General features: G+C 49.9%; 1 protein-coding gene across 1 annotated transcript; it reads left to right on the forward strand.

The window, feature by feature from the left end:
• Nucleotides 1-7,042: 7,042 nt before the first annotated feature.
• On the forward strand, nucleotides 7,043-11,638 carry DMRTB1 (DMRT like family B with proline rich C-terminal 1). Its single transcript, XM_027852725.1, has 5 exons — nucleotides 7,043-7,631; nucleotides 8,148-8,201; nucleotides 9,165-9,394; nucleotides 10,902-11,040; nucleotides 11,562-11,638. Exons 1-5 carry the CDS (start codon nucleotides 7,046-7,048, stop codon nucleotides 11,636-11,638), a joined length of 1,086 nt encoding a protein of 361 aa, XP_027708526.1. The 5' UTR covers nucleotides 7,043-7,045.
• The last annotated feature ends 2,943 nt before the right edge of the window (nucleotides 11,639-14,581 follow it).

Genomic DNA, 14,581 nt, shown 5'->3' on the forward strand with positions numbered 1-14,581 from the left:
ATTTTATAATATTTAAAGACTGATAAAACTGGCAGGTTAGCAGTGAAATGGATGGAGTGCTAGATCTGGAATCAGAAAGACCTGAGTTCAAATCTAGCCTTAGACACTTACCAGCTATGTGACCTTGGACAAGACACTTAATCTCTGTTTGCCTCAGTTTCCTCACCTGTAAAATAGGGACAATAATAGAATCTACCTCCCAGTGTTGTTGTGAGGATAAAATGAGATTGCCTGACACATAGTAGGTTTTATATAAATGCTAACTATTTTAATTATTTGGTCCAAACCCGTCATCCCTCATTAGCTAGTTTGGGAGATAATGCAGGGGACCAAGAAACCCTCTAGTGGGTCACCTAGATCCAGTCCTTTCAATCCTAGAGGGGACCTGCTTTTTTTTTTTGCAAATTTTCTTTCTTTTTAAAAAATGTTGTTTATTTTTTTCACCAATTGATAGTATTTTATTTTTTCCAATGATATACAGAGAATTTTAATATTCATTTTTTATAAAATTTCAAGTTCCAAATTTTCTCCCTCCTCACTCTCTGAGACCATAAGCAATTTGATATAGGTCATATATATACAATGATGTAAAACCTATTTCCACATTAGTCATGTCGTGAAAGAAGAAATAGCTTGCAAGAAAATAATTTTTTTTTACAAAGCTTTTTTTTGTCATTAACTTGTAGAACATGACAAACATGCATTTCCATAAACAAAGAGTAGGATTGTCTAGGAAACCTTGAACCTGTCACAGATAACTTTTTTTTAAAACTATAAAACAAATCTACTATGGCAGTTTTAAAAGTGCTTTGTTTTTCTGTTTCTTTCTGAACTTTCTGCTGCTCTCTTCTGTGTACGTTAAAAAATATTTAATTGACTTTATTTTATTTTCTTCTAGTGCAGAGGATGCTAAGAAAGGGGAAAACTGGGAGCATACATTCTAAGGGGAGAGCCACCATCTAAATGACTGCATACAAACAAGATGTAGGGTATGTGTGTGTTGCCCATTTAGGCTCCATGTTTACATATCGATCTGTCTAGTGTGACTTTCAGGGAGATAGGAATAGATCTCTCTGGGGTCTTTTCCACCCACCCTTCCCCAAGGGAGACTGATTCCTGCCAGGGCGGGAGCAGGAAATTGGGGTCATAAGGATGGCCACTCTCCTCTCCTTAAAGAAGCGGTGCGAGGCTAGAATTATAACTCTAAATACTAGGGGAAATAATATTTGGGTTCAAGCTTCACTCTGATCCCTATCCCTTAAAGGGGGAGAAGCATCCAAGCTCTATATCCAAGGCTTGTCTCCCTTCCTCCCAAATGCCAGTTCCACTATGACTACACATAGCAAACAGAAAATAAACCCATTTATTAAGGCCAATATCAGACAGACATTAGAGATGTTATGCAGAGGAGAGTATGCCAGACAATACACAGAGTGAATGAGTTTTCCCACAGAGAGAGAAGTATCTCAGCTCAAAGATAATAAGGAGAAAGGGAGAATGCCCAATCTCACCTAAGGGGAAATCTCTGGTGGGGTAAGGTAGGGCTAGGGACACAATTAAGGTACAAGCTTTTCTACCTATTGGCTTCTTCCCAGAGAGTTCTCTCCCTTCAGAGACCTGAAGAGACTCTGGAGTCACATATTTTCTCTCTGAAGCTGGAAAACAGAAGACTAAGCTCTCTCAAGCTCTGGTCCACTCTGACCCTCAGCTCATACACAGCATATTGAATAATCTTGGACGCCCAGATTAAGAATCTCCAATTCTACTCATTTTGCTGAGGAGGAAACTGAGCCTGAAAGAGGTTAAGTAACTTGCCCATGGTCACCCAATTGGTAAGGAGCAGAGGCAGGAATTGATCCCAGGTCTTCTGGTAGCACATCTCTGGAGCTCTCACCACTACACCAGGTTGAACTGGTGACCATCACAAAGGAAACAATTCCTCCTAAAATTCTCCAATGTATCCGTGAACGGCCCCACTGGGGAGGACCTTAGAGGGAGTCTAAGTCCAGTCTTCTCATTTTCTAAACGAGGAGACTGAAGCCTAGAGAGAAAAAAAACCCATCTAAGGTGCCCAAGGCAGAACTAAGCCGGGTATGAAACATTTTGTTGTTGTTCAGTTGTTTCCATCGTGACCCCATTTGGGGTTTTCTTGGCAAAGATACTGGAGTGGTTTGCCATTTCCTTCTCAGCTCATTTGACAGATGAGGAAACTGAGGCAAACAGAATGAAGTGACTTGCCCAGGGTTCCATCCAAACCCTGAAGTTTTAGAGTCTTTCAATTAGTTGCTTACTAATATTCTCCAAGTGCAATGAAAATTCACATGGCCATATGACACATTTTCCTGAAACCCCCGGAGTCAACATGGGAAGAATTTGTAGCGAGTGAAGGCAAATCCTTTCTTCTCTCAGCATCCAATTCCTCCCTTAAATTTTGGAGAAATGACTTACCAAACAGTAGCTAGAGAGCTGGCCTTGGAACCAGGAAGATCTGTGTTCAAATCTTAGGTCCAAGTCCTGACTCTAATACCAAGGGGCTGTGAGACCCTAGGCAAGTCATTTACCTCTCAGTGATTCAGGCCTCTTTCTAGTACTTTAGGTGTAGAGAGAGTTTTCAACATCATCTCAGGTCTAGCCCCATCCCTTAATATTTAACCTAAACAATATCAATACAATAATTTAAATTTGCTTTTCAACTTAAATAAATGAAATTCAACATGTAAAACATCATAACTTGTCAGTCCCTCCCTTGCCCTATGTCTTTATCGGATTCTTTCTCCCTTCACACTAATTCACTTCTCCTCTTAGATGACTGAAATTAGTGTAGACTATATGTTTCTGTTCTGCTTTACTTAATAAAGTTCTCTCCTATTTCCTTGTAGTCCTCATACACCTAATTGAATTATAGTTTTCCATTATACTAATGTACCACCATGTATTCACCCATTCCTTCACTGTCAGATGTTTGGGTTGCTTCCAGATTAGGTTTTCGCGTTTTGCAGTCACACAGTCCCGCCAGGGAAATCTTTGGACAGATAGCTCTTATTTTTATTTTTCAAAAACAAATAACTGGGTCAAAGGGGATGATTACTTTTGTAACCTTTCTTGTAAACTGCCAGATTTTATTCCAAAAAGATTCTATGAGTTTACAATACCACCAGCAACAAATGAGTGTACCTGTTTCTCCATAGCCCCACTAGCACTGAATTTCATTGTTTTTAAAATCATTTTTGCCAATCAATCAGCCAATAAGAGGCTACTTTGTGCACAGTGCTACAAGGTGGAGATACAAAGATAAAAATGAAACCATCCAGGTCTTAGTTTTCTTCATCCATAAAAGGAGGAGGGTAGAACCCAATTTCCAAGCTGCCTTCTGGTTTTACCATTCTATGAAATGAATTTAAATCCAGTTCAAGAAATACTTATTTAACACCTACCATGTGTAAGGACTTGCTCAGTACAAGGGATGGAAAAATAGGTTAACACAGAGAACCTGTCCTCAGGGAGCATACCTGTAATACAAGGCAGAATGTGAGAAGCATAAAGAAAAAGTGTAGAGACAGCAATGAGAAATCTAGGGGAGAGATGGCTGTTATCAGGGTGGAGAACAGTCAGGAAAGATGTGATAAAGGAGCTGGGTTAGACTCTGAGACCTCTCCCAATTCAGAGACTCTATGAGATCATAGTCTATTAGACTATTATTGTCCAAGGTACCACCATCCTCTCAGTCCCCTTGGCTAGATACCTAGGTTTCTCCTGAAACCTTTCCCTCACTCCCCACATTAAATCTGTTCCCATGGTCTGTCCACTCCACTGTCAAAATATCTCTCACATTAGCCCCCCCTTCTCACTGCCATCACCCCGGTGCGGACCCTCATCACCTCATTGTCCTGGCCCCAGATCCGTCTGTCCCAATCCAGCAGCCAAAGTGATTTTCCTAAACCAGAGGTCTACTTAAAAAACCCCAATGATTGTTACAAAGTTCTCTGGCTTTCAAGGCTCTTCCAAACCCATCCCTTTCTCTGCCTTTCCAGTCTTCTCACATTTTCTCCCCTCCATGTTCTCTAGTGCACAGTTATGTCTCTCTTTGCACAAGAAACCCTATCCCCATTTTTATTCCTATGCACAGGCTGACCCTCACAGCTACAATGATCACTTTTCTCCCCATGGCTTCCTTCAAGACTCAGTTAAAATTCCACCTTTTCCAGGGGGCCTCTCCTTGGCCCCCAAGGCCCTCTTAGCTACTGTGCCTTCTCCTCTGAGGTGACCTCCCATCTCCTCTGTCCAGATCTCATTTGTACCTCTTGTTTGCATGTTATCTTCCCTCATTAGATTGTGAGATTCCTGAGGGCAGGGCCTGTCTTTTGCCTTTCTTTGTATCCCAGCACTTAGTACAGGCTATGCCTGGCACACAGTAGGTGCTTAATAAATGCTTCCTGACTACCTGCCTGCCTAAGACCTCTCAGCTAATAAACTATAGAACTGGGAGATGAATGAATGAAGTTTTTATTTAGAGCTTCCTAAGGTCCAGTGCCAAGTATTGGGGGTACAAACAGAAAGAGGGAGACATCCCACTACTGTGTGGAGGAGGGGAGAGTTCAGAGGGTCAGGCTCCAAAGCCAGGGTGGATGGCAAGGGCTAGTGCCTCAGTTTCCCAGGAAGGACTGCATTTGGGGTCTCCCAGTTCATCCTAACAGAGGGAGCATCCACATTTGGTGGGAGGGGCCCAAATGAGGGATACTGAGTGCCAGGGGAGAGGGAGCTCAAAGAAGGGAGGGGTCAGGAAAGTTTCCTGGAGCGGGTCCCTGCCCAGGCTGGGTCTTAAAAGATGGGAAGGTTTTGTCAGGTTCACTGTTGGAGGCTGGGAAATGACATTCTACTCCCTCAAAATCCCTGCCCACTGTACTCTTTCTTTTCCTTCAAGGGCCAACTCTGTGTCACCTCTTCCTGGAAGCCTTCCCTGCTACCACCGCGCTGCCCCCCCCACTTTCCTAGAGCTCTGTCTCCGTGCCTCCTTGCCCCCATGTCACTCATCCCCCCCATTCACCCTTCTCTGTGATCTCAGTTTATGTAGTCAATAAGAGCAGGGGATGTCTTGCCACCTCCTCACCCCCCACCCCAGTGGCAGCACCTCCTTAGGTAGGGTGAATCTTTTTCGAATCCACTTGCCCCGAGCAGGGGAAGGGGCATGATTTTCCCTTCTGTACCTGTGCCACCTACCCAGGCTTATATTCCCTATGTCTACATATTGCAATCCTGTGGTCCTGGGGGGAAGGGGTAGTCTGCCTGTGCATCCCCACGGTCTCGGGCACACCCAGGGCTTAGTGCTTGCCGGATGACCCTGGACGGTTGTGAAGTGGGGCTGCATTTTCCGAGCCTCGGACAGAGCATGCAGTCACTAATCTGAAGGCGATTTCCACCTGCGTTCCCCGCCTGGATCCGAGAAGACGCCTAGACTCGGAGCCTACTGGAGACAGGTCCGCCAGCAGCTCCCCTAGGGAGGCTGCCCCGGAGGGCAGGGACGCCTGCAGCCAGCCAGGCACCTCCCATCTTCCGAAAGACCAGGCCCTTTGGCCAGGTGGTTCTGGCAAATGACCTGGACCGGAGCTGAGCAAATTTCGATGTCGAATTCATTTGATGTCCCCAGGATAATCATGAGGGGTGGGCTCGACTTGGAAGTCCACAGTTTTGAGTTGGTTTGCAAAATAAGTAAATAAAATTAATAATAATAATAATAAAAATAAAACAGGGGATGCCCTGGGCAAACTGGAAGAATCGGTAGTTAGGTGCCCCAGTCCTTTTTTTTAACTTTTAAATTTTTATTTATTTTTTTAAAAGTGACGCAATTGGGGTTAAGTGACTTGCCCAGAGTCACACAGCTACGAAGTATTATGTCTGAGGCCGAATTTGAACTCAGGTCTTCCTGACTCCAGGGCCGGTGCTCTATCCACTGCGCCACCTAGCTGCCCCGAAAATTTTCTTTTTATATCTCCTTTATGCATACCATCTCTTTTTCTGTCCCACCTTTCCCCATATATCTTTATAAATGTATATCTTTGCATATTATATATGTATAACTGTGTATATATGTTCATATACACGTATACAAGTGTCTTGTCTGCACACCATAGGCGCTTAATCAGTGTTACTGAAATTGACATGGGGGAAGGGCTCCTCTGGGTCTAAGATGAATTCCCGAAGGTTGCTCCGGGCAGGGCCCTTGGAGCTCTCTGGTGCCAACCCTCCCCCTTGCAAGGGTCACGTAAGTTCGAGGGAGCACAGCGAGGGTTTGAACGCAGGCTCTTTGCACCCGGGGAGCTTTTCTACTTGAGCATAGCAGAAATGCTCCCTCGGTGTCTGCTTCTGCAAATAGGTGGCAGGTGCGCGCGTCGCTGCGGTTGCAAGGGTCCCGCCACCCTTCCAAAGTTCCCAAGCGCGAGAGATTTCCTAACTTGGGCTGGGGGGGGGGGGGGGGGCACGCAGCCCAGGCTGGCAGAGCTTGGGGAGGGAAACCAACCCAGAGTCTCGCGCTCAACCCGAGCAACCCCCCTCCCCCCCCTTCCCCACCACACCCTCCCCCCACCCAGATGGTCTCCATGCAACAGCAACTTCCCGGGGACTCGAGGTGAGCGCCATGCACTCCTCCAGCCCAGAGACGGCAGAGGCAGCCTGAGCTGGGCCTCAGTTTCCCCTGCTGTCCGAGCAGACCGCCGGAGCCTATGCCTGTCCGGGCTGCCCTGCTCCGATGAGCACAGAGACCCCTCGGGGCTCCCCTTCGCGGGCTCCCGGGGTGCAGGGGCCTTTGCCGCTCTTGCACCCGAAAAAGGGGCTGCTGTGCAAATGGTCTGCAGAGGCGCCGACTTGCTACAAGTGTAACGACCTGGAGCACGCGGGGCTTCCGCCGGGGCGCCAGCAGCAGCAGGAGCAGCCGCGCTCGCCTGCTCCGACGGCGCCGCCTCCTTCCACGCCGCCGCCGCCTCCGTCTCCCTCCAGCCGCGGCGGCTGGGCCATGAAGACGGAGTCCCCCAAGGAGGCCCCCGCCGACAAGATGCTGCGCACCCCGAAGTGCTCGCGCTGCCGCAACCACGGCTTCCTGGTGCCCGTCAAGGGCCACGTGGGCAAATGTCGCTGGAAGCAGTGCACCTGCGAGAAGTGCTACCTGATCACCGAGCGACAGAAGATCATGGCCGCGCAGAAGGTGCTCAAGAGGCAGATGCACGACGGCGACGAGCCCGACGACCAGCCCAGGGAGCCCGCCGTCGGGCCGGGGCCCGCGCCCTGCGCCCGCCCGCTGCCCCTGCCCATGCCGGTGCCCGGGCCCGGGCCCGGCCCCTGCCCAGCCGATGCAGGCCCCGATGGCCGAGCTGCCTCCTACGTGGGCGCTCGACCCGGCCCCCCGGGGCCCTTCGAGCGGGGCCCCGGGAGCAACGGCGGGGGCGGCCACGTAGGCGCCGCGGAGGCTGCAGGGGTGGGCGCCCGGGGCTTTGATGGCTGTTGCAAGACCGGGCCCCGGCGGGCGCTGCCGCTGCCCATGCCTATGCCCCTGCACGCTCCGCCGCCGCCGCCCCCGCCGCCGCCGCCGCCGCTCAGTGCCTCCACCTCGGCTTCCCCTAGCCCACCCTACGCTGACTTCGGTAAGGACCCCCGATCCAGCCCTGCGGGACCCTAGGCCCAGGATCCTGATGCGTGGAGGGGGTGGGGGGGAGCCTGGGCCGGAGCGACGCCCAGCAGCTGCAAGGGACCCCCCCCCCCCGCATCATCCGGGCCAACTCCTCGGTTTTACAAAGGGAAAACAGGCCTGGAGAGGGGTGGAGGTAGTGACCCAGTAACCAGGCCTGGGAACTCCCCCTTCCTCCACGCCCAGAAAACGCAGCTTTTCCTGCCTCGTTGTTGCCCTTGTAGCTTGCAGCAAGCCGTTTCTCAAACTCTTTGGGCCTCAGTCTCCCAGTTTCCAAAAAGAAGATTGGGTTAGATAACTCTCTCCCTTCTGCCCCCTCCTCCCCCAAATCCGACGGCTTGGGACGGCGGGCCCTCCCTCCGGGATTCAGAATGTGTAAGGGTGAGAGAAATTTCTTGGCGGAATGCGGGTCTGCACTCGCCTTATTCTCAACGTTGTTAGCCCAGTGACTGGCCCGCCACTTGGCCCCCAGCCCGTCCGAGCCTAGGCTTCCTCCTGGGCAAAGCGGCGCTCAGGACTGTGGCCGGCCTCCCCACCTCCTTCGATCCTAGATGGGCACCTTTTAATCCAACCCTGTCGTTTTTAAAGCTGGGGAAACCGAGTCCTGGGGTGGAGAAAAGACTTTGGAAACCTGAAAGTATTATAGGGAGGGGGCCGTTATCTTTTTATAGAGTCCAAATGTCTTAGTGCAGTTTTAGACTTGGAAAACTTACTCCGTTGAATTTGAAATGCATGATATTAAGGTGGGAAGGGACCTTACAGATCACGTAGGCTCAACCTTCTATTTTACAGAGCAGGAAACTGAGTCTAGTGAGGTTCCGGGATTTGTCTGAGATCACTCAGTAGTGGGAAAAAGACCCGTATCTGGGCCGCCTCCCCTCCACCCTCCACCCCCCTCCCTGTCCGCCTCTTTATATTATGCTCAACTTGATACAATTCCCACAAAGTAGTGGGGGGGAGGGAGGCAGGATAATTATAACTTGCTTTTCTTTAGGCCTTAAGTTGTGTGTGTCTTTTGGTATTTACAAAGCACATTTTCCAACAAAACCTTGTGCTATAGGTAAGATATGGGTATCTATCTGCCAAGCTAAATACTATAGAGTAGCAGTGATGCAATCAGTTAAATAATTTGAGAAAGTACTTTTATAAGCTCATATATGTGAATTTCAACTCCATAATGTTCTGGAAAAAGCTGGGATTTGGCATCAGATGACCTGAGTTCAAATCCCATCCTAGCTACCCTGGGCCAGGCATTGCTGGGACTCTTGTTTCTTTGACTGGAGAATGGGGCTGATGTCATAGGTACTTTGACCTCAGATCTGGTGGGAGAAAAATGCTTTGGAAATGAATTCTAGGGCTCTGTGTCAAGTGAATTTCTCTTATGAGCACTGTCCTTGGATGGGTAGTATCACCACGTCTTAGAGCTTCGCTACTTCTGTAGGTGACTCTGGTTTTTCTTTCTTGGGCCCTTGTTCTTGTCTTCATCTAGGGCACCCTTCCAACATTGCCCCAGAGTGCATGATGGGGCCTGAATATCTGGAGAGAGAGCCGTCTAAAGTGTACCCCGGTTATGCCAACATGTACCACTACCGCCCGTTCCCGCTGGGCCTCGTCAACCAGCCCAGCTACCGTGGCTCCCCTGCTGCCCCAGGGATCCCCCTCCAGAGGGGCTTCCGCCATGTCCCCAGCAGCCATGGAGCGGGGACCTCTTCCTTGCTAGTGAGTAGTGGGTTGGGCATTCTCTGGCTTCTGCCTGATTTGACTTGAGGGAAAATTCGGTTCTGCTCAATGCTGAGCTATTTGCTGTTTTTATAGTGATTGCGAGGCAAGGAAGTTTGTTTCTGCCTTTCAGAGTTTTCCTTTGACATCTGGGGCTGACCTTTGAAGTGCTGAGTTCCCTCTCCAAGTCAAAGCTGATTTGATTGACCCCCTCCCTCCCCCCAAAATGACTCCATTTCACAGAAGAGGAAACTGAGGCCCAGAAAAGAGATAGCATGGCACAGTGACAAAAACACATGTTCTTGAGTCCAGAGCTGGGTTCAGATCCCATCTCTAATATCTCCTGGCTGTGTGAGTTTGGACAAGTTCCTTCAACTCTCTGGGTCTTGGTTTCCTTATCTGTAAAATGAAGGAGTCAGACTGGCCTCTGAGGTCCCTTAAAGCACTCAGTCACGCTTCCTAGGAGCCTCAGATCTCCGCTATGACCTAATCATTGCCCCTTGACAGACCCCACCCCACCCCCATGGTGCTCTCTCTGTGGTAAAGCATTGGATTCTAGATTCTGGCATCTAGATTAACCTCTTCCCCATTCACTGAGCTGTCTTGTCAGAAAATAAATCCCTGAGCCACAGATGGGGAATTTTCTGGCATTGGAAATGTGTGCGTTCATTTAAAAACAACCAGTATCTCTTCCGGTGTGTACTGGAAAAAAACTACCAGACACTCTTCCAGTGTCTCTAATGCTACCCTAGTTCCTGCAGGGTCCCCCCCAAGGGTCACCAAGAGCCCTGGAATCCTTGCCTTCACTTAAGTGGCTGCCGGCCCACTGAAAGGCACTCGGGGGTCTCAGTGCAAAGAAAGCAGCTGGGCTAAGGCAGGGACAACTCCATCTTAGCTCTGGGAGCAGAGGGTGTGATTGACAGGTTTGCTAGACGGGCTCTTTGTTAAGCCTGTTACTTACTGGATGATCTGGGCTGCGTTTATTCAGACGGCTTCAAGCCTCCTGCCACAGCCCAGGCAATCCTGACAGAATGGGCAGGTTCTTTGTGGCTTGGGACAGAATCATTTTAATTGCTCATCCAAGGCCCAGAGGAAGGCTAGGTGGTTGTGTTGGGCTGTTTGAAGTTTGACGATCCGGGCCCCTTCTTGGCTGGCGTGGTCCCAGATCCTTCGACCTTCATACAGATGGTCTCTGGCCTCATCCCTCCCACCCACCACCTGTATCCAGCTCTTTTGGCCTATTTGGTCCCAAAGTGTGCCCCCACCCCCTGGCCTTTTAAAAGAAGGGAGAGAAAAAAAAAGGAGAGAAAGCAGACGTGTTTGGTTTCCATTTGAGAAATGAAGAAAAGAGGTAAATACTCCCCAAGCATGGCCCAGTGACTCAGTGATGGGGAGGGACAGGCGTCCTTGGTGTGGACCTCAGCTCTTAGTGCTGCCTTTCTCTCAGCACCGCCCCCCCCCCCCCCAGCCCCGTGTGGACTCACAGCTCTGGTCTCTGTTTTCAAAGATGCAGGATACTAGTGGAGACTTCAGACAAGGCTACTACCCACCACTGCCCCAGTTCATCCCTCCAGGCTTTCTGCCAGGGATCCACTATATCCCCCCTCCTCTCCCGATGAACGCCCTGGCCGACAAGGAATCTACTGGTAGGTCCAGAGGGCTGCCACCGAGGGGATGGGGAGGAGGGTCTGGAGGCCTGGCAGGAGCTCAGGAAGGGAAGCCGGGTCACCAAATGTGGATGAAGCGCCTACTCTGTGTCGGCCGGTCCTGGCGAAGCTGACAGAAGGATTTGTAAGAGAGAGATGGGCCCCTGTTGACTGACCCACTGGCTTCCTGTCAACTGTGGTTTCAGAATTGTGTAGTGCCTAGAAGAGGAAAAGCTAGTTCAGGCAGACAAGTTACCCGCTTATCCAAATCCCTTTTCGTTTGTCAGAAAGATAGAGCCCTTCCATTTGTCAGAAAATAGAGCCCTGTTGAGCCAGGGCCCCACCCCAGAGAGGCAGAGGGGTTAGTGAACAGAGCACTGGCTGGGAGACAGGGCACTGAGTTCAAATCCTGCCTCAGACTAGCCCTGTGACTGAGCAGCTTGGTGCATTGGGAGGAATCACGAAACAAGTTTTGTCATGTTTTTTCAAACCCAAAATGCCTTGTTCTGTTTCTCTTTCAGCCACCCTGACCGATGTCTCGGACTCAGGGGTGATGTGTGAGCACAGCCAGCCGTCTCCCCAGGAGCCGGCCAACTGAGTGCCCGGCCGGGTCCTCAGGGCACACCCTGTATACGGGGAGAGAGGGAGTTGGCCCTGCCACCTGGCTGCACCACCAGGGGGCAAAGGGCAAGGTGTCACCAAAGAGGTGCTGACAGTCATTAGTTAAATGTTATGTTAGGAGAAGTCTCATTGACTCCAGATGATTAACCTGAGAAAATGGGGTCCAGGGATGGCCAGGCTGGGGACAGAGAAGAGAGGGGAGAGGTGTGTTCCCATTGGGCGAAGGGGAAGGTGGTCTGGCCCGGCTTGGGACTTCACTGGGCCAAGAATGAATTTAGTGTTTCCCCAGCAGAAGAGAGAAGGGGTGGGCCAGCCCCTGAGCCTCCCCAAAGATTAATTTACCTCTTCACCTGGCTCCCTTTCCCCTGTGGGATTTTGGAAGGGACCAGCTGTGGGCAGTCCCTAGCTCCCAGGGATGGGAACTATTCTATTCCCTTAGATATCCTAATCACAGGTCAGAGATGATGGGGAGGGGCAAGGGGAGATGTAGCATCACCTTAATGTAAGAGAGAGGGTCCTAACTCCCTCCCCTTCCTTTACCGCCCCTGCCCACCTACCCAACCTCAGGACAAGATGGGGCGGAGGGCTCATCCACTTTGCAGCCCCTGCTCAGTCCCCAGGCTGACCTGAGCTGCCCCCTGCCTGACTGGGGAGCCAGTTGAGTCAGACCAAAATGTTTCTTGTTTTAAGTCCCTTGTAAGGCACCATTTCTTCGGTTGAGAAATTTAATTCTGTTCAATGTTGAGCTATTAGCTGTTTTTATAGTGATTACTAGGCAAGGATGATTGTTCCAGGGCACTGGTTTTGACCTCGCCAAACAAGATGAAGCTGTATCCAGCTTGTAACCTCAGCCCTCCTCCTGCTGCGCTGTGGGGGGGCCATTTACTGTTTCAATAAAAGAACAAAAACAAAAAAAAAATCAACCTGATGCCTTTATTTGTCCAGGGTGGAAGATCTGTTCTTTGTCTGGCAAGCGGGTAAAGCTGAAAGAAAGGCAAAGACAGGCCCGTTTTCAAGAAGCTCACAGTCTAATGGGGAGATCTCTGGAAACAAGGTGGAGATAAAAGGTTAATTGGAGATCATTAACAGAGGAAAGGCACTAGGATTGGGAGCAGCTTCCCATGGAAGGTGGGATTTTAGCCAGAATTTGAAGGAGGACAAGAGATGGGGAGGGGAGCATCCAAGCCCGGGGGCATGGGCTCAGAGTGGACAGATGGAGTGTCTGGTGCTAGGCACAGCCAGGAGGCCTGTGTCGCTGGATCAAAGCAGCGGGGTTTGTGTGTAAGGTATAAGAAGATGGGGCAGTGGAGAGGGCAAGGTGGGCTGTGAAAGGCTTTGGACGCCAAACAGGATTCTGACTGGGCCGTAGTTTCTTCATCTGTAGAATGTGGAGGCGGGTATCTGCCTTCTCTGGCCCTGGGAAAGCAGATTATTTGACTAGCACCGGGATGAGGAGGGCCTGGCAGAAGGATGGATGAGGGGAATGTAGCAATCAGTCAACAGTGATTTATTTAGCACTTACAGAAGGTAATTAATAAGTGCCTGTCAAGTTGATTGTATGTGAGAATCATTGAGGAGGAAGATGGGCAGGGCTTGGCCACTGACCACCTGCTGATGGGATGCAGGGGTGAGAAGGAAGGGGGGACTGGGCAGAAATGCCTGAGGGTTTGGGCAGCGGGAGGAGGGGATGGATTTGAGGAGGAAGGTGCAGCGTTTTGGGGGATAGTTGGTCCAGCTGACGCTGTCTGAACAAGCATGTCCTAAATGACATCCTCACTGAATGGTCACCTTGGGCTCCTGAGGGGGAGCCCACAACCCCACCCGCAGCAGCCCCTCCTAAGCAGACTCGAATTAGTGGAAAGTTTTTCCTGATTTCAAATCTAAGTTTTCCTCTTTGAGCCCTGCCTCCCCCTCCCCATTATTCTTAGTTCCATCCTTGAAGGCTAAACAAAGTAAGACAAAGCCCTCTTCCACACGACAGCTCCCCATGGAACAGGGACATGCTGGGCTTGAGGTGACATCTCGCTGAGGGGGCCTCACTCGGAGTGGGAAATTTGGGGCTGGTATTTCATAGAAGTATTTTTTTCTTTTCTTTTGGAGGTTATCGGGGTTAAGTGACTTGCCCAGGGTCACACATCTAGTAAGTATCTGGGGTGAGATTTGAATTCAGGTCCACCTGACTCCTGGGCTGGTGCTCTATCTAGCTAACCCTCACAGAGGGATTGAGTAGGGATTGGGGAAAGAGATTTGGAGATATTCATTCAGCCATTGAACAACTTACTAAGCATTTATTACGTACAGAGGCCTGTTCTAGGTGAGACTAGATAGTCTAATAAGGAATAACACGCATGCACACACACACACACACACACACACACACACACACACACACACACATACACATACACACACCATCTTGGGTGATCAATGTGTAATGGAGTCTCAAGATGAAGTACTGTGTCAGGCCTGAGGGGAGAGGCTCAGGAGGAGGCAGGTTTCTTGGAGGTATTGGCATATGAATTTACCTCTAAGGGAAGGGTGGCAGAAGGTGGGAGGGTGGACATTTCAGGCACAAGGACCACTGTGAACAGAGGCTGAGGGTGGGAAGCAAGTTTGGGGACCAGAGGAGAGTCCAGTCTGGCTAAAGTGTAGAATGCATGGTGTGGCGTGGTGTGAGATAAGTTTGGGGCCTTGAACTCTAGTTTGAAATTTACTTGGTAGGCAATACTGAAAGCCTTTGAGAGATGAGGGAAGTGGACAGATCTGTGTATGTAACCCACTATTATGAGAGGTGTAAATGACGGAGCACAGATTTAGAGTGGGAATAGACCTTACAGTCATCATGTCCCTTATTTTCATTTTACAGATGAGGAGGCAGCTGCAGAAAGAGGTTAATTGACCAGGGTTATGACTAATGTGA

Source organism: Vombatus ursinus, unplaced genomic scaffold (assembly GCF_900497805.2).
Source record: "Vombatus ursinus unplaced genomic scaffold, bare-nosed wombat genome assembly UNPS02009824.1, whole genome shotgun sequence".
In the NCBI taxonomy this organism is placed as follows: Eukaryota; Metazoa; Chordata; class Mammalia; order Diprotodontia; family Vombatidae; genus Vombatus; species Vombatus ursinus.